This window comes from Dermacentor albipictus, chromosome 2 (genome assembly GCF_038994185.2).
Source record: "Dermacentor albipictus isolate Rhodes 1998 colony chromosome 2, USDA_Dalb.pri_finalv2, whole genome shotgun sequence".
NCBI lineage: Eukaryota > Metazoa > Arthropoda > Arachnida > Ixodida > Ixodidae > Dermacentor > Dermacentor albipictus.
In genome coordinates this window covers 92,854,643-92,875,094 of record NC_091822.1, presented here as the reverse complement: position 1 = coordinate 92,875,094, position 20,452 = coordinate 92,854,643, and the positions used below count along the sequence as shown (strand labels likewise).

The 20,452-nt window shown below is 46.5% G+C and overlaps 1 protein-coding gene across 1 annotated transcript in view; it reads left to right on the top strand.

The window, feature by feature from the left end:
• LOC135902756 (neprilysin-1-like) overlaps nt 1-20,452 on the top strand; it is a 63,898-nt gene that overhangs the window by 36,851 nt on the left and 6,595 nt on the right. The window contains exons 9-11 of the mRNA XM_065432977.1: nt 2,492-2,776; nt 5,892-6,092; nt 19,219-19,451. Coding sequence (XP_065289049.1) covers nt 2,492-2,776; nt 5,892-6,092; nt 19,219-19,451 — 719 coding nt within the window. The remainder of the gene's footprint in view (nt 1-2,491; nt 2,777-5,891; nt 6,093-19,218; nt 19,452-20,452) is intronic.

Here is a 20,452-nt window from a genome sequence, read left to right as displayed (position 1 = left end):
ACACACCATCACTCTGCCAAATTTTGTTCGCTGACAATCCTTTATAGCTGCATCTTTACCTTTAGGTGGAAAGCCCCCGCTATTTCCTACCAGATAAAAAAAGCTAAGCAAGAAGAAGCGAGTAGGTCTAAGATACTGGCATCACCCTCCTTATCAGGTTACCTACTTTCACCGCACTAGCCAGGTCCAACCGAAATACTTTCCACTTCAGTTTGGTCCTCGCCTCTGGTCAGCCAATTAGATCAGACAAACATGTTAAGTAAGGCAGTGCTTTTTCTTTGAAAATAAACAGGTATGACCTATAAACGAAAAAAGCGTTTGATTGGTCTGTCCAAACAACGCTGTCAGTCACCACCCGATGATTGCGTGATGGCTACGTAAATTTGACGTCAGGAGGTTAGATTAAACACAGATTGGAATAGTTTTAAGTCATGAGGCCCCTGTTCCCAATTTCGTAGAATGAGGTTTGCTCTCCATCGCTACACGTGGACATTTGTAGGAGTGTTTATCCAAGTGCGAAGAGGACCGTATGAGGGAAGCCAGCTGATAAAAGCCTACTAAACTCAATGTTAAAAGAGGAAACCGCCTAATGCGGCTGCGGTTTGTAAAACGCGGACTCAAGTCAAAGTGAAGCTGTCCCATTTTTACAGTTGTTGAATGCGCTAAATTTCAAAGCAGCAGATCTTTTTTTTTTCTTGCGCACGCGCTATACCTCCACCGCACATGTCGCTTCAAGAACTCGAAGTTTACAACTAAAAACTGAATGCGCCTCTCGATCAGAATTTCATGTCTGAAGAGTAGGCACTGGCTGTGGTCACGAAGAGCAGCTCAAACCACGTCAGCCATAGCCTTTTTCTTCGAATTGCACACTTTAAAAGATATCGAAAAATCTTCCATATGTCTGAAAGCCGTTCAAGTGCAGTCGTGGGTTAATTTCTTTTCTATAACTTGATTAAGGTAAGCCCGAGAAATATTTTTTAACTGGGCACCGCGCAGAAGCCAACCTTTGTGCTGCAGGTGAAAGTTCGGCTGACTGCAAAGACGAAAGAAAAGGGGCTGCATAGTTACTAATAAGCGATTCACTCATCAGTCATGAGCAATATCATCATCATCATCATGATGATTTTTCTTTTAACCACTGGATACAAAGTGAAAAATGAAGAGTCGGAAAAAAAAAACAAATTTCTTCGGCTTCAAAAAGCTCCGGTCTCCCAGACAGGCACAGTAGCGGCTGGTGTAGCAATACACTCACGCATAAAGTGTGGATATAACAGTATTTTCAACACAAGTACATGTAGATACTTTCATGCTATAGAAACTAGTTATAATACAGTTGCGTAAAATAACTCCCAGTATACAATTGTAATCTGTTATCTGCCCTATTATTATTTACCACAGACTGAATCTCACATATTACAAGAATTCAAAAGCAGTACACATACATACATACATGCATGCATGTACACACACACACACACACATATATATATATATATATATATATATATATATATATATATATATATATATACACTTGAAGATAACAAATTTTAGAGAAGTGCACAAGCAACACCAGTTACCACCAGGAAACGTTGTTTTTTTAGAAATAATTTTACATACTTGCAAATGCATATGAGCATCTATGTTAAATAAAATAGAAAATCAAAATCTGCATATAGGCTGCTGCTTTCCCGACAGACACGCCGGCAACGTAGCCGAGGGCGTCATCACACCTCGAATTTTAAAAACGCGAAGACGCCCTTTGCAGCATTCAGTTGAATACGCAAGCACTGTCAGGTGGCCCAGGCATAATCACTGCAGCGGAAAACTGGATTCTAGAAACAGTTGTTACAAGTGTGAACGTATAGACAAAACGAGAGTATATGATAAGTTCTGCAGAACTATTAGAGCAGTCAACAATACACATCTGTGAGAATTAATTCAATATTTTAGTTTTGTTTAGATATAACACATCAACATTCTGTTGGTTGAAATAGTTAAGTATGTAGGGTAGTGTATGTTTAAGGAGTTGACAGCCATAATTAGTAAGTGAGAATCCTGTACTTGAAGAAAAAATAACTTTTTTTTATGTTTTGTGATAAATGATCTATGTTTTTTTTTCTTTTATTAGCATGTGGCCAGAACTGCGAACATAGTAAACACTGAAAAAATCGTAAGAAGTTTTGAACCGTCGATAGGAAACCACGACACGCATACAGCACTACGTGGTTTACTGTTAATTGGAGAGATACGCTCTGTGAAGAGTAAAAACGATGGTGCAATAAAGTAAATAATCTAGGCAAGCTAAACACAGGCAGGATATTTTTTTTTTCACTAAATTATGCGGTCACAAAGGCAGTGCTCTCAAAAGATGGAGTCTCCGCAATAAACTGAAGTAAATATTTTGCAAGTTTCTTAAGCTATATATTCTGCCATATGCCAAAGATTCGCAAACGCCACCTCGACGATATCTCTGTCCTTGAATCTCCAGAGAAGTGGTCTACCGTCTTTGCTAAGTACACCAGCAAAATCTACAGCGGCAGCGATACTGTTGTGTACCAGGAAGACGTCTTGCCCATTCTCGTAAAGCTCATCAAGTCGAAAGCTGTGGGGTTCACAGGGCTTCGCAACCTGATCGCCTGGAGCCTATTCCGGCAGATGGTGCAATACACGGAACCGAGGTACTTTGCACCCACAAAGTCCATGAGCGACACCTGCTACGATCGTGTCCTCAAGGTCATGAAGCTGGCGGCCGTGAACCCTTACCTCCGAGCAAGTACGCCTGCCTACTTGCGTTCTACGCCAACACATTTCTTTTGCGGTGAATTTTCACTGAACTATCTACAGGGGAAATTCGCCAGAAATTTAAAAACCTATCTTGATCTGATATCGTTAAAACAAAATGTGACGTGACGAGGTTTACGCATATGCGAGTAATACGTGGAGCCAAGCGGAGCGAAAGAAAAAACAGAACAAATGGGTTAAGTATCAACCACCTCGAGAGAGTGGTCTTGCGTGAGACAGGCGTGATGTATGACATTTCATTTTCATGTGGAGGATGCTAGGTTAGACAGATTACTTATTTGGTTGTCGCGTAATATTGTAGATAAATTTATTTTGTTTATTTGATATTATTTTATTTAGCCATTCGGAATGTGTAACTTTTCGGTCAATCCTTCAAAATGGCTATATGCCAATTTGACGCAAATATTTGTTTTAAATTTATTTGTGCGTCTGTAGTGCTGCCGTGCACATATTTCTGTCATCGCCAATCCACCCTTACCAAGCAACAAACATTTCTTACCTACTCACGCCCTTGCTCTGTAGACATGTCGCACGGTGCATCAGAATGATTTTTATTTTCTTGAAATTAGGCGCGCCTCCTACGTGGCCTAGGGCATAAATATAACGGCGGTGCGACTCTTTCGCCAATTGCGTTCGCATTCCACACAATGCACAACGGCGCCTACGGCATACCTTGTCGTTATTTTCGCGCTTGTAACAAAGGACTTTTCGGCGTTTCCAGCAAGTGGCTGCCGTGGCGCGGTCAGTCCCAGCGGTCGTCGCTGCTGTTGGAACAGCCAGGGCAGCTGTAATTAGACAATTTAGAGTGCTCGAAAATGCAGCTGAGAGGGTCGAGCGGCGCTGTGTTTCCCAGCTGAAGCGCAAAATAGCGAAAAGTAGACTGAGGGCGCTGTAAGCGAACTGAATATAGCGACGCGCGCACTGCAGCTGGTTCAGTTAAAGGGCGTCTCTGCCCTAGGCCGGTATAGCGTACAGCTATTGCAATCTGTTGGTATGTCAACATGGGCAAGGGCTACGCCATTTTGACATATCACGAAGGGTAACGGCGGATTCAGAATAAAACAGATTGAAATAGTTTTACATGATATGGGAAGTTAAGACGCTTTGGCATCGCCCTAGTCTATTATACTAAAAGGGCTTTGAAAAAGTCACACTTTCGAGTGAAACACAAAGCATCGATAGCGACAGCAAACTAGGAGACAGCTATAAAAATAGGGATAGTAGTTTTACCGGCCTTATAAACTTGTAAACATTCTCTTACAAAATTAACAAACATGGTGACACGTGCGCACAAACAAACGTGAACACATCTCACTAGATCACCGGGCGCACTCATTCTTAAAACGCTGCAGTGAGGAAGTGCGGCAGCAGCAACGAGCGAAATGGCCTACTTGCTGCCTCTCGCTTCGACGCGTACTGAGCGACGAAAACACAGCGCCCACGAAGCTATCATCATTCGCAACGTGCGCTGTCTCCATCGCAGATCGCATTAAACAAAAGGCCTGCCCGGTCATGCCAGACGAAGCAGCCGCCAGAGCAGTACGCACCCCCCACCCCCATTCTCCTCCCCCTGGTGCTTTGCACGCGACGGAACACAGCGCGCATTCTCCCCGCGTTTTTTTCTCGCGCGCGCGAGATTAAGCCGCCATCTGCGGCTCACCGTCGCACGACACAGCACGCGGCGCGGGGCAATGATGTTGTCATCCTTGGGCTTTATAAAGAACACCACGGCGATTTCGACGACCGCGACATACATGGGCCTGGTGTGCCCATGTAATTGGTGAACCACAGTAGTAGATAATTCTCGCTTCTCCGTACAGTCTCCTGGTGAAGCCCATTTCCAGGCAATTCACCTACACTGCCGAGACATAAAACAAAACGGTATTTATAAAAAAAACGTCTTGGGCGACTTTTCGAAATTTCGGACATACTAAGGCTGAATTCATGTTTTTGTGATCATTACAACAAATTATAAATCTACAGGCAGTACAGGCATAATTCGCATGTACTCTACGGTTGAAGTACCGGCGTATTCTGCGTCCAAACTCAGCTTAAGACGTTGCATAAGGCAGCTGTAGAAATGTGCTTATGCTGGGTTATTCTGGGTCGTCGTGGCCTTGAAGTGCGCTGCTTCGAGGCCACGAACTTGAGACTAACCGAACTTCAGACTGACCTGTTACATATTACTCCAAACTGCAATGTTTACTGTTCAAAGCTGCACCAAAATACTATTTTGTCCACTCCAAACTGCTGCAAAATGAAATTTTACTTGCTCAAAAAATTACTCTAAAATGGCTTTGGGCAGTCCCACCCCTATAATGTAGAAGTTCACGTGAGAGCAACACAACTAAAACAGAGGCCGCAAGCTGTATAGCGCACGATGAACCGCTTCACTAGAGATTTGATGCAAATATAGATCAACATATCAGTTGAAAACTGCAGCGATTTTTTTTTGCACAGTATCTCGCACGATACGCAGCTGCAAGTGTCCTTTGACACTGCTGTTTACAATGAAAACTCATTTATCGCAGGTTGAACTACCTAATTTCCCCCTGACATTGACTGTAGAATTTATGGCCTCCAAATTAGGTAATATCCTGCCGGGGCTTTCAAAACAGCTCATCTGGACTGAAAACTATATCATAGCGTTCAAAATGCTATAAAATGCAATATAGTATAATATTTTTCAGTGTATTGTTACGTGATAAATCATACAGAATAAAATAATTTATTGCGGCACTATATTTCTTTAAAATTGAATTTTGCAGCTCACAAGGAATTGACAGAGTGATCTCCCTAACAAGGTTTCTTTCTTCTCTTTCATTTATCGAGAAAATTTCAATTGGTTTTTGAAGCAGTATTTCAGGTGTGTAATTCGTAGGGCACCTAATTTATTTTCTTTAATATTGTGCAAGAAATCTCTACCCTGCACCCGCCTAAAGCCGCCCATACATAAGAATGAGGGGACCGTAAGTGCTTGATTTATTTTTAGTTTCCAACAGGCAACAAGAACCAAAGAAAGTATGAAAGATTATGACTGGCTAGCGCTGAGTCACAGTGTACACGCATTTACTCCTCACGACCAGCTGTCACCCCGGAAATGCTCATTGAGGCTGAAGAAATGATGGTCGCAATTCTCGGCGCCTTCCGAACGCTCCTGGTGTCATCGACGTGGCTCAAGGGCACGGCACGAGTGGCTGCAATTCGAAAGCTGTTCTACTTGCAGTACCACATCGGGGGCCCGAGCAGCCGACAGCATGACGCCGCCCACGTAGAAAAGCTTTACGGTGAGTGGTCCTCTCTTCTTTTTGTGTGTTTTAGAGAGAGACAGGGACGATGGAGACGTTTCCTAGGAAGCCACTTTGCGCGAAGTTCAGGATCTGTGGAGCATGCTGTCTTCCAATTCAATAATGAATAACGGTACCAGACTTCAAACACTGCAAACACAACAGGTTCGATGCTCACCGCTAAAGCTCATCAATTATATATCATTAAAGATTTCCTTCGCTCCCTATTGGGCGCAAGATATAAGGAAATATTAAGACACACAGTAAAGCATGTGACTGTTTTCACATATGCACAACCGATGTCCATGTGCTCGTCCTTACACTAATTGTGCGGCTATATCAATTTTATCCAAAGCTTCCACTTTTTAAAATAATTATAATAATATTATTTGGGGTTTTTCGTGCCAAAACCACTTTCTGATTATGAGGCACGTTCCACTTTTTTTTTTAGCAGACTTGATACACATTGGTGGGTTTATACGTAAAGATCGAGCGCGAACGTACAAGCAACGCATCACGAACAAGATAGAATTTATTGACAGGAAATAGAGAGAGGTCGACCTGAGCTAATGTGCTCTAGCCTGCTACTCTGCCCTGGGGAGGAGGGTAGGGGAGTGAAAGTATTGGGATGGGCGGTGATTATAGGAGAGCTGGTGAGTGCTTATGTATGTTAGACAGTGGCCTTACTAGAGCCACTCATCTAGCTTGGTGTCTTCCTGAAAGATCAACAGTGTATTTGACGCCCCCATTGAAGCTGCAGTGTCAGACCATGCGGCGAGGATAGCGTGCTCCCACAGCGGTTGCCTGCGAACGCTTGCTTGGAAACTTTCTAACGAGCTGCGTTCCATAATTCTGGACGATAGCACACAGTTGGCCTTGTGCCTGGTGGAGCAATGAAAATTGCTGCTGATAATGCGAGTTCCTGCTTCAGCAAGAAAGAGCCATTTTGTTAACAGCAAGATGGTTTTATCAGTGCGAGGTACTTATCGAATTCCGTTGCAATGCGTGGTTGGAGCTGACAAACAGCAAAGCTAAAGCGATGTCAAAAAGCGAGACACATGATCTTTATTTTTTGTAGCCAAGCTTCCCAGCTCACGCACTTTAATAACTCGGCATTGTACAGCGTCACTATTGGCGATTTTGCCGCTCTTTTCGCAGTCCTTGTTGTATTTATTTTAACACAGAATCTGAGTTATAACCTTAGAATGTCAGGCGTCTTACATCAGGATGGGTATACTACAAACAGTATCCAAATAATCATACTCTACAAATCTTGACATTCGCTTCAGTCACGTATACATGAATCACAGCATGACATCAAGAAACCAGATTACCGGAAGAAGCCTTAATCTTGCAGTGTACAAAGACAAATTATTTTCAAATATAATGATTACGACAGTGGCGATCAGCGAAAGAAAAAGAGCAAAGCAACCATCTTCCTTCATTATTACGATAGTGACACTATTAATCTGTTAAAGTAGTTACACTTGCCTTTTCTTACTGGCTTCCTTGTACTCCTCTCACATAGGCTATATCTTTGGAACCTTTGCCTAGGCGATACACGTCTTCATTAAAAAAAATTATGAGGTTTCCGTGACAAAACCACTTTCTGATTATGAGGCACGCCGTAGTGGAGGACTCCGGAAATTTCGACCACCTGGGGTTCTTTAACGTGCACCTAAATCTAAGTACACGGGTGTTTTCGCATTTCGCCCCCATCGAAATGCGGCCGCCGTGGCCAGGATTCGATCCCGCGACCTCGTGCTCAGCAGCCTTACACCATAGCCACTGAGCAACCACGGTGGGTGCACGTCTTCATTGTTTCTTTGTTCATGGATGACACGACGGTTGTAGTGTTAGCGAAACGACTGACCAGCACTATTATACATAAGCAATCATCCGTCGGCCGTCTAGGGAATCTTCAAGGTGTAGTCCTCGCTTGGAAAAGAAGACATCTCTTCTTCAGATCTCTTCCTAACGAAAGCAAGGCTTTCCCAAACGCTAACTCTGGCCTGGGGCCTCAACTCCAGTCTCCCGGACGGCATAATAAATTTTGCCATCGTACAAAATTCGTTTCAGTGTTATGCAATCAAATTAAGGTAATGAAGCTGCGACTTGAAAGACGTAGAACACGATAGTAGAATAAATTTACTTGCATGAAATTTTTAACCATGCTTTATTCTAGTACTTATAAATAAGCGATTACCTTCAGAGTTAAAACGAAATTTATGTAAGATACTGTTTCTGTTACTTAAAAAAAAATATTGTCGCAGTACAACGCGGACAGTAGACAGGGCGATGTTCAAGGGCCGCAGGACAACTTGTTCAAATACAAAACAGGCCAGAGACACCTGTTCTTCGTCCTCGCCGAATCTCACTGACCCACTAGATGAAGTCCGTTAATGTCCCTATCTTCGTTGTCGTCTGCATAGAAGTATAGACGCATCATTGGTCCCTCACTGAAAGAGCATCGTACGGATTCTAGACCAGAAATACCACTTGCGGAAGTAAGGGTCTCTCGCGTAGTTATTCGCTCACATACGGCTTCACGCGGACAACGTGCACAAGTTAAGGACGGGGCGTGCGGCACCGCGTACACTTCGGACTATCGGGGACGACCTCGTACGTGACGTCACTGAGTCGGCGCAATGCTCGATATGGTCCGAAGTATCGCCTTAACAGCTTCTCGGAGAGGCCTCGTTTCCGTATGGGTGTCCAAACCCACACTCTGTCGCCGACGTCTTAGATTACTATTCGACGGTGAAGCTCAGAGCGCCCTGCGTCGTAGTCTTGCTGCTGGGAGATCCGCAAGCGCGCTAGTTCCCGAGCCTCTTGAGCGCGTTGCGAAAACACAGCGGCGTCCCTATTAGTGTTGTCAAAGTCATGTGGAAGCATAGCATACAACATCGTTTGTACATCCCGCCCATGAAAAAAAGGGTGAACGGAGTCATGCGCACCGTCCCTTGTTTCGCCGTGTTACATGCAAAGGTGATTTACGGTAGGATGTTGTCCCAATTTTTGTGTTCAACACCCACGTGCATGGAGAGCATGTCTTCAATTGCCTTGTTTAAACGTTCTGTTAGTCCATTGGTTTGTGGATGGTAGGCGGATGATTTCCGATGCGCCGTTCCACTTAGCACCAAGACGTCATTTAAAAGCGCAGCCGTGAATGCGGTTCCTGGGTCTTTTATTACGACGGTTGGTGCGCCGTGTCGCAACACATTGTGCTCAATGAAAAAGCGTGCCACCTCGGGCGCTGTGCTTCTGTGGATCGCCTTTGTTTCAGTGTAACGTGTGAGATAGTGGGTTGCTAGGATAACAAAGCGGTTCCCTGCTGTAGAAGTAGGAAGCGGACCCAAGATATCCATTCCAAATTGGTCAAATGGTCTTCGAGGAGCCTGGACGGGTTGCAGGAGGCCGGCTGATTTCGACGGAAGCGACTTGCGTCTCAGGCAGTCGAGGCAAGTGCGGACGTGATGTTTCACGGTGGTGTTAAGTCTCGGCCAGTAGTACCTCTGCTGCACTCTGGCCAACGTTCTCGTGTAGCCCAAGTGACCAGACGTCACCTCGTTGTGACAGGCTTGAAGTACTTCCGTACGAAGAGCTGCAGGAATGACGAGCAGATAGGGGGACGCGGTCGAAGGAAATTTCATTTGTCGAGGACGTTGGCCTGCAAACAAAATGACTGCAGGCCTCTTGCGAAAGCTCTAGGCGGTTTCGAAGATTTGCCCTCTAAGTAATTGATGAGTTGAAGCAACTCAGGGTCGTTCCGTTGTTGTTGAGCGATGGTGGATGTGTCCAGAACACAAATAAATGTTGAGTCTTCTCCGGGTGGAGCAGACCACTCTATCGGCGATCGAGACAGGCAGTCGGCATCCGTATGGCGTGTGCCCTACTTGTACTTGACAGTCATGTCAAACTCTTGCAGCCATAGGCTCCAACGCGCAAGTCGCCCCGAAGGGTCTTTAAGGTTTGTCAACCAACACAGTGAATGGTGGTTGCTCATAATGGTGAAGTGGCGGCCATACAAATATGGGCGAAATTTCATAACCACCTATGCTGCGGCGAAGCATTCCTTCTCAGTTGGAGAGTAATTAGCCTCTGTGCGTGAGAGTGTTCTGCTTGCATAGGCAAGTACTCTTTCTGCGTCGTCCTGTAGCTGCACAAGAACAGCTCCCAAGCCAACATGGCATTAGTGTGGAGCAATGTAGGGGCGATCTCATCAAAGTGAGCAAGCGCTGGAGGTGTCTGGAGACGTTCCCGCAAGTCATTGAATGCCCCTTGCTCTTCGCCGCCCCATACAAAAGCACCATCGTCTCTCGTCAGGCGGGTTAACGGCGACACAATGCGAGCAAAGTCCGCAAGAAACCACCGGTAATAGGCACAAAGGCCCAGGAAGCGCCTGACAGCCTTTTGATCGAATGGTACGGGAAATGGTGCTACGGCGGCAATTTTCTCAGGATCTGGGCGAACACCTGCGTGGCTAACGACGTGAGCAAGAAACTGTAGTTCCCCGAAGCCAAAGTGGCACTTCTCTGGCTTCAGAGTGAGGCCGGCGGACCGGATGGACTGCAGAACCGCTTCAAGGCGTTCGACGTGTTCTTCAAAAGTTGCGGAGAACACAATGATGTCGTCCAGGTACACTAAGCATGTTTTCCACTTCAGACCCAAACGCACAGTATCCAAGACGCGTTGGAATGTAGCAGGGGCAGAGCACAAGCCGAAAGGCAAGTCTTTAAATTCGTATAGGCCGTCTGGCGTCACAAAAACAGTTTTTTCACCGTCTCTCGGATCTACCTCGATCTGCCAATATCCGCTTGTTAAGTCCATTGCAGAGATGTAACGCGCGCGACGAAGGCGGTCGAGTGAATCATCTATACGGGGAAGCGGGTACACGTCTTTTTCTGTCACTTGATTTAGCTTTCGGTAGTCCCCGCAGAACCGCAACCTGCCGTCTTTTTTCTTAACTAGAACGGCAGGAGATGCCCAGGGACTCGATGGTTGAATCATGCCGTCTTCCAGCATTTTTGTCACTTGTTGTATCGCTTCACGTTCTCTGGGAGCCACACGATAAGGATTTTGGTGAATTGGTCTTGCCGAATCCTCTCTAATTATCCGATGCTTCGTTAGAGGCGTCCGTTCAAAGCTGGACGTCGACGCAAAGCAGTAATTGAACTTCGACAATAGCGTGAGAAGCCACTCTCGTTCGTGCTGCGACAAAGCAGTGCTGCGTCAACTGCAGAAGCTTGGTCTTGCGTAGGTGCTTCTTCGAGTAGCGAACAGCAGTCGGGAACATCCGCAACACCAACAAAATAAGCCACAGCCGTGCCCTTTGGAAGGCACCGCCGCTCTGTACTAAAATTGGTTAGCAACAAGTTAGTGCGCCCGTCGGTGAAATTACCGATTCCTCGTGCGATCGAATACCGTCAGTAAGCAACAACGTGGTTATTTGGTCGGCAACTCCCTCGCAATGAAACGGTGCGTCACATGCTAACAAAACAAGAGTACATGATCGAGGTGGGATGACGACGTCGTCTTCTGCTAGACGAAAGGAGTTGCGTTGCGGCGATAGGCAATGGACTAAACCAGGGCTCTTATAAAACGTACCAATGCGATCCGGAATGTTATTTACGGCGCCATATTCTTTCAGAAAATCCATCCCAGTTGTCAAATCTTTACAGCACGCACGAAGAACGTTAAAGTGGCCACGAAAGAAGAATCCCGGATGGTAATTCTAGCAGTACATCTTCCGATAGGCATGAGTAATTGCCCACCAGTCGTCCTTTTGTGTGGTCCCGTCCATGTCGTCTTTACTTTCTTCAGGCGGAGGACGAATTCCAGACTCATTATAGAGAAGTCGGCACCAGTGTCCGACTTACGCTGTCGCCGGCTGTCCATCCACCAAAACATCAATGTCGGCGCCCACAATTTCTTCGGTGCCGGGGTTTATCAGCTTCACGTCGTTCTGCGACGAGCGTGTCGGGGGTTTTTTATTGTCTTGCGGTGAACCTGCAACCCCACGCCCAGAGGTTGCCGCCTTCAGTTTCCCCCGTGTGGGCTGGGCGAACTTCGTCCTCGGAGGTAAGTAAAAGTACGTCTAGTAGGGGAAGACATCTGATGTGGAGAGGTTGACGAGCGCGAACGACGGCTGACATCGGACTGAACATGCGGCACAGATTCGTCATTCGGGTGTGCTATGGAGGTTCCTGAAAAGCAGTTTCGCCGCAGCGGAGCATGGTCCAAATGATGTGTCGCGATGCCAGCAATGATGCCGCGTTGCTGGACTGGGCGCTTATCGACGGTGCGCCATGCGTCGGTACTCCGAAATGCGGCCGTCCCGTAGTGTCATTTTTCGCCTTTGACCAAGCCGCTGTGAACGGCGCCTGGTGGTATGACTGTAGCTGCGTAACGGATGCGCGCATCGAAGCCTCCTCTTGCGGCGGCGACCAAAGAGCGACCGTCGGAGGATGGTGGTACGGCGGTGTGGTTGTAACGTGTGGCGGACATCGGACAGCGGCTGCGTAGGTCATGCGACGCAGGTGATCTTGAAGATCGGCTGCCGTAACGCCTGCCTGATTTCGTCACGCACCACTCCAGCGATTGACGCTACGGGTCTATCCACTGTCGGCGTCAGAATCTTTTGAATTTCTTCTCTGACGAGTTCTCTAATCCATTCCCGCAAGGGGTTCTGATACTCACCAGTCACTGCGGCGGCATTGATTGTGGTGCTGGTGGACAGTCGATCGTACTGTCTGCATCTCTGATGAAGGGCCCGCTCAATAGCCGTAGGCTCTTTGATAAAGTCAGCAATGGCGACTGGTGGATTCCGCACAGGTCCCGCGAACAAGTGTTTTTTTACACCTCACATGAGGTAGCGCAACTTCCTTTCTTCGGTCATGTTTGGGTCGGTTCTACCAAAGAGGCAGGCCACGTCCTCGGCGAACATTGTGATCGATTCATTAGGTTGTTGTACCCGTAACTCCATCGTCTGCTGGTCACGGTCGCGTCGGTCGGGACTCGTAAAAGTATCCGTGATTTTCTGACGAAAGCTTTCCATGTCGTTAGGCAAGCTTCGCGGTTTTCGTACCAGGTACGGCCACTGTCGTCAAGGGCGAAATCGACGTGCGAGAACTTTTGCTGCTCAGTCCACTGATTAATCTGTGCGACGCGTTCATATTTGTCAAGCCAGTCTGCAATATCTTCGAAGACTGTTTCGAGATAGCGATCGGGAACCAGAGGATAGAGAACGGCTACCTGCTGCAGACTGGAAAACCGGCTGCTTTCAGGTGCTTACTCTAGGTTGTTTTCGGCCATTGCGAGATGTGTCGAGCTCCTGGAGAGAGGTGGTTGAAGGGGGGAGAACTCCGGGGCAAGCCCTATCAGTCGACGACTAAAGCGCTGCACGGGTGTCGTAAATGGCGATAACGCGTCCGGGCTAGAGGAACGACTCCCAGAAGGACTACCGAGCATCAGGCGCTGTCAGTACCCAGCAAGATTTAAAGCGTTATATTCAGTATTTATTTTTTATTGCAATAGCGTTTACATGGACCCTCAAGGCAAACTTCTGCCGTCAGAGTCAGCGGCGCACTGACATTCCTTACGAAATGCAAGTGCGATAAAATCACGGCCACTCGCCGTATGCTCTATGTGCGAGGGAAAGCATGCGAGCGTCAAGATAGTAACATGGTAAATTGATGCGGCCGCGTCTTCTCGTGGACATCACAGGAAGGCAGGAATAGTGCGCGCCAACATTTAGCTTGATAAAGGGGGACAGGCAGAACAGCGCGCTTATCCGCTTCTACTCCGGTCACGGCTGCGCATGGAATGGCTGAGCGCGGCCGCGTGTCTTGTGTCATGGACGCGGTCGGCGGTTTGGTCGATGGTTAGCCGAAGCGAGATAGCTGATCGCTCCGTGTGCGCTGGGCTCAAGGGCGCCTGGTTTGTGTCGAAGCAAGAGGCAGCACGAAGGGCAACGCGCTCAGCCCTCCTGCCGCTCGTCATGGCACCAGTGTTCTGATAGCGCGTTCCGCAGTCATCGAATCAGAAGTGTTCTTGTTTTTTGCCAGTGCGCACGTGAGGTCGTTCTTCCTAATTTGGTTCGTAAGTAAGTGTTCACAGGAGGCTGTTGGAAAGCTACGAACTCTACTGACTATACCTGTCCAATAAATTGCCATCCCAATCAATCGTTCGAATTTCATGCATAATAGCGACTTTTTGTGCATGAGCATATCGCTGTTTATTCAAAGAATCAGCAGTTGTGTCACATTTATGGGCAGTTGTAACGAGTCCGAACGCAGTTCGGAGAGTGCATTAACAGCTTAGACGAAGGGAATATGACACTTCTGAAAATAATATCGTTTCAATAAAAGAGCGTAGCATTGGTAAGACATATGAAAATGCTAGTCCAACTTGCAACCCACGAGCAATATGTTGTTTAACGCTAAATAATATATACTTTCATTGGAATAACTTAAATATTTTATACAGAAGAAATACACACATAGGCACCTATAACACAAGACTATTCCGAATCTTCTATATTTCTGCGATCAGCCCTTCACGATTGGTTAAAACTTTCTGGAATTACCGCAGCTTCGCCACTCTGTCAAGCTACGTCAAGAAAACCGTGTATCAGATGGGGAATCTGATTTGACGTGGGCACACGAATTATACATTAGCCCGAACTAACGAAGAATAATCATTTCTGATTCCACAGAATCTCAACGGCCATAATATGGTGAACGGCCGTTGAATGGACGAAATATAAAAAAGAGCGAGGTCGAATGCAGCGAGACCAAAATTGTCAATAATGAACCTGCCAAATTCGTTCAATCTGAACCAAAGAAATTTTGGCGTAGGATAGGATAGGAATAACTTTAATAAAGTGCCGGCAAACGACGATTTAACGCCTCGTGACGCTGGCCAAGCGTCGACCCGGGGATACCCTACTCGGCACTAGCCCAGTTGGGCCTGTTTGTAGTGGGTCATGTCGCTAGTGCTTTTCGAGCGCACCCTGGGCCTGCTGGACTGCCCATAGTTGTGAGTGCTTGTCTGCCGACTTCAGTGCACCTTGAAGTTCGGGCGGGTAAGTCCTGGAGGTAGCTGCCATCGGGAATCTGGCACAGTCCCACATGATGTGTCATTGGTCCGCCGGACCCACTGCACAAACACCGCACGGCCCACTCAAATAGAGCTCTGGGTGAAGCACGTGCATCATTGCGGGGGAGAGGAGTGACGCGGTCTGTATTTGCCTTAGAATTACGGCCTCCTCCCGACTGAGTGCCGGGCGGGGAGGCGACATTGTCAGTAGAGCTAAGCGGTAACACTTGGTTACTTCGGCATAGCTGGTCAATCCGACCTTGGTTTCGAACCATCACACGGAACGGTCACTCTCGGGGGCGCTGAAGGTAAGCGCTCGCGCCGCCGAATGGGCCGTCTCGTTGGGGTTCTGTGAAGATGCACACTCGCCGGCGTGCGCCGGCAACCACTTGATATGAATGATGCTGCCGCGGTCTTGAAGTTGGAGCTTGCCGATGATGGCGGCCGCCGGCGCGCATATTCGCCGCTTGGCAAAGTTGCCCTCGGCATTCCTCGAGTCGCTGAGCACGCTGCGACACTCGGCCTCGGTGATCGTCACAGCGCTCGAAACCTCCTCAGCGTCTGTGGCGTTTGTGCACCGCACGTTCGCTGCCGTTGTCTTGGTGCTGGTAGCCGCAGCAACGATAACTGCCGCGAAGCCTTCCCGCTTGTATTCCGCTGCGTGCACGTACCGGGCGTGCGGGTCTTGGGCGTGTTGTTGGGTGAGGGCCTTGGCGCGCGCCTGTCGCCATTCTTGGTTGTACTCTGGGTGCATGTACTTCGGGATGGGGTCCACGTCTATGTGGGCCCGCGCCTTATCTGTGATCTCGCGGGGCTGGCGGCTGGGAGCTTGGCGGTTGTAAACCAGGGACGTCAGCATACAGCGGCCCATCTTGGTGGTAGAGAGGCGCTCGGTTTATGCGGTGAGCTGCGCCTCGGCTATTTCTTCTAGGTTGTTATGGACGCCGAGCTGCAGGAGCCGAGCCGTACTCGTGCTCTCCATTAAGCCTAGCGCCGCCTTGTAGGCCCGTCTGATCAGCGTGTTGATCTTGGTCCTGTCAGTGACGTGCCAGTTGAGGTAGGCCGCAACGTAGGCGATGTGACTGATCAGAAACGACTGGACAAGGCGTAAGAGACTGTCTTCACGCATGCGCGCTTGTCGTGTAGAGACACGGTGTATGAGCCGGATGGCGTCCATTGCCTTGGTGGTAATCTTGTTGGTGGTCTCGTCGTTGCGGCCGCTCTTGTTGAGCAGCAGGCCCAGGACCCTGATCTTGGGAACTTCGGGGATGCGTTGCCCCGATGCAGTCACAATCTTGATGTGGTCAGACTTATTTAATTGAAAGGAATGAAAGGACAGACAAAATTAACGCCAATCATAATCTCATAAAAAAACTGAGGGTTATCTCTGATACTTTATAAATCATTTTCAGTCGGTTTTCACTGAGACCGATAACAATGGGCCGACCGAGCGCTTTTCTGGCTAAGAGTGTGATTTAATGTGAACGCATGAGGGTGTATTGATCATGTTGCTTAATTTGAGAGATAAGAAAGCTGTAGGGCCAGATGGAATTCTCAATGCATTTCTTAGACGTTACGCTGAACACCTATCACAGCCAGTAGCGAACCTCTTTAGTCAGTCTATTTCGACTGGTGAGGTTCGGGCTGATTGGCATAAAGCTACGGTTGTTCCTATACGTAAAAAAGAAAATCCGTTACTGGTTTCGAACTACAGGCCAGTTTCTATTACCTTTTCCCGCTTTAAATTGCTTGAATATGGGGTCGCTACATATATATAAACATTTTTAACACATAAGAAAGTTCTGACATGCCATCAACACGGTTTTTGTAAAAGATTATTCACAATTACTCAGGTTACTGCAATTCTGCATGATTTTTCGAGTGTTCTGGATTTGGCAGGACAGGTTGACGTACTGTTTTTAGATTTCTGCAAGGCATTCGATAAAGTGCCTCATAGGAAAATGTTGTAAAAACTGCAGCAAATAGGGCTTACAGGGTATACTGTACAGTGTGTCCACTGTATCCACTGCTTACATCTGTAATAGTGTAAAGTTTGTTCCGATAAAAAAATATGTGTCCACAGTGCTGCATGTCAGTTCTGGTGTTCCCCAGGGAAGTGTCCTTGGTCCGCTCTTATTTATAATTTATGTGAATTACTTGGTCGATGTTGTTCTCCAGGATGAAAGCATACAAATATTTGCGGATGATTGTATTTTGTTAAAGAATATCCTCTAGAGCCTATCAAAATGTGTTACAGACAACCCCTATATCCATTGAAGATTGGTGTAGTAAGTGCAATATGTTTCTGAATTCTGAGAAAGCTGTTCTCTTACGCATTACGAGAAAGAAACATTCCGTCACTTCCACCTACGTTCTTCGTGATAATCAAGTGGCGCAAGCACGTAGGTATAAATATTTAGGCATTGCTCTCCGTAGCAACCTTAGTTGGACACCATGCATAACAAATATTTGCACTAATGTGCTTCGCAAATGGTGGTTTTTATGGAGAAAGGTAAAAGATGCTCCCCCTAGGATTAAACTTTTGGCTTACAAAACTTTCATCCTGCCTAAACTTGAATATGCTGCACTCATGTGGGAACCTTTTAAAAAAAGAAGGATACTATGGTTCTTGAAAAGGTACAATGTAAGGCAATCACATTTACTTTTAACAAGTATCGACGACTCGACCACTCGGGCAATAACATTACATTCCTTTGTTAAAAAAGAAAAGAAAGGTCACTTGTATAATGTTTTTGACCAAAATCATCTCGGGAAAAATTGCACTAGGTGTACCATGTTGTTTCCAACCAGCCTATGCTAAGATAACCCATGGTAAACATAATCAATTAGATATTTCAAAAGTTATTAGTTAATCAAGAGTTATTTTACCAGAACAGTTAAAGACTGCAACTTCTTGTGCTTCTTGTGCTTGTGCTTCAACCAAAGCAAGAAGCGGTGGCTTCCCCTCGCATAGATATTGGACGGTGTCAACGACGGTTGTAATGGGGGAGTTTTTCCAATAAAATATTTGCTCTGAAAGTGCGGAGGTTGTGCTGACGTAAATATTATAGCAGGGGTTTAGGCGACATCGTTCGTGAACAACGCGTATAACTTCCTGTAAAATCAGTTCGCACCTCGGAAGCTCTCAAAACGTAATCACTTTGCTCTCGCGGCAAGCTACAGCTGCCTCTCCACTTAATTACCTTAATAGAATATAATAGACACCAGCCTATCCTCAATGCACACTGCACCCCTTCTTGTTCTTGCCAATATCATAATCATTCTCTGTACACTTGTAATTGTAATATTCTGGTTTGTCAGGTTTCTTTACTATCCTCTTACAGTCGGCCCTTACTGGGGGAGGTAAACTACAGAATAGGCAGTAAAGCACTCCTACACGAAGTACGCAATGTTTCACAGCGTTTTACGGTGTGCGTGCCATGCAGCTTTAATTCGAATATAAAATGTCAATGCCGAACACATGGTCAAACTGCAGTTGCGGAGCATTTGAGCCAGGACATTTCACAGGTTTACGCTTTGTTTTTACTGACAGAATATGAATAAGTGGTTGGGTTTCACACTCGAAAGCAAAACATGAGCTACCAGAGATGGCCTAATGGAAATTTCTAAATTATTTGGTCAATTGGGGCACTAAGAACGCTGGCAATTGTTTACTATTCATTTCTTTTACATGGGAACTTGAGCTGAAATGTACATCGTACGTCGTGCTCAGTTGCAGTTACAGCGTGCCGTGGGAAACACTGAGGTGCATTTTACCTAAAAAGTGGAGTATTGCACTTCCAATAACAGTTCTTATTGTTATTAGCGGCGGCGCACAAACTACGTTTTAACATAAAGGGATAATAGGGTCAAAATAGGCATCAAGGAAGTGATAACCAGGAGAAAATCGAGCCTTCCGGCCATGCACTTTAATAGATTTCAGGCACCTACAGATATAATCATGATATATGTACAAACTATGTCATAATTGAACTCTTGTGTTGCATTTATTTATCGCGTTGCACAGCTCCACTACCCGACGTGGACCGCAACCGATTCTTCACGTCATGGAGGAAAGCTCTATCCTTTGCACGCCATCAAATGTGGGCAGATCAAACGTCGTGGCAGTTCGACGAGACTGAGGTGAACGCCCACTACAAAAAAAATTTGAACATCGTGATCATACCGACGGCGATACTGCAGCAGCCTCTATTTTTCTTCGACAGTGCACCCGCCCTGAACTATGGTGGAATTGGGACGGTAAGCAGCATGGAGTGTTTAACCATCACAAAATTAAATCACGAGTCCTAGCTTGGCTAAGAATATGTTCTCGCAGAATCCAGGATTCCTGGGGAAATTTTTTCGCTAGACACTGAACTACGTGCTTAATCGAGGGAGTCATGTACAAATACGTATCAGAGATACTATGAAGATCCTAGATTTGCTGTGCAACTATTGCATTTGCTCTGTGAAACTACGTTTCTGCAGGGAAATTCCATGCAGTTACGATGTTTCGACACAAAAAGCCTACGCTTACTTGCGCTGTGGTTGCCTACGTCTCAAGCCACGCGTCCCCTCACCTTGTCCGAGGAAAAGTACTGCCAGGTTGTTTAGGCGATGCTGAAATATTGCAACAACCAGAACTCCTTGCGATGGCATACTTTCGCCTGAACCACTCCTAGACTCGCCACAGATATTTATCTTCACTCACGGGGATGGTAGTGTTTTCCTGAAGGAAACATGCGATGACCACATTTCAGAGCGTTAAAGCGATGGGTGGGAGCTATAGGACGAAATGCTATGCCCAATGATTTAAATATATAGTTTTTATATGCCGATATTCTATCCGATATATCAAACTATTCAGAATATTACTAAGTTTGAATTTCCTCCAGCCTTTATTGCACGTGTCAAGCGGAAAATTTTCAAAACCCCTTCGTACTGCCTGACGCGGTGGAGAATGAGGTTGTAGAAATCGGACAACACCGTGAACAAGGAGCGGACCGAACCACTCGGAAGCACACTGCCTACCTTGTTCCAGTTATGACCCCTCGTCTGAGCACGATCAGGCAACTGCCTCTCCCTGGGAACACTCTCTTCATGTTATCACACAGAACAACTTCGAGTGGATTCTCAAATACAATATTTTGTCGAGTATTGGAGGGACAGCACCTATTTCGTGCCCATGAGCGTTAGGCGTGTGCTGTATTTCATATGCACGAACAACAACCATCCTCTTAAAGAAGAGTCACAGTTTTACC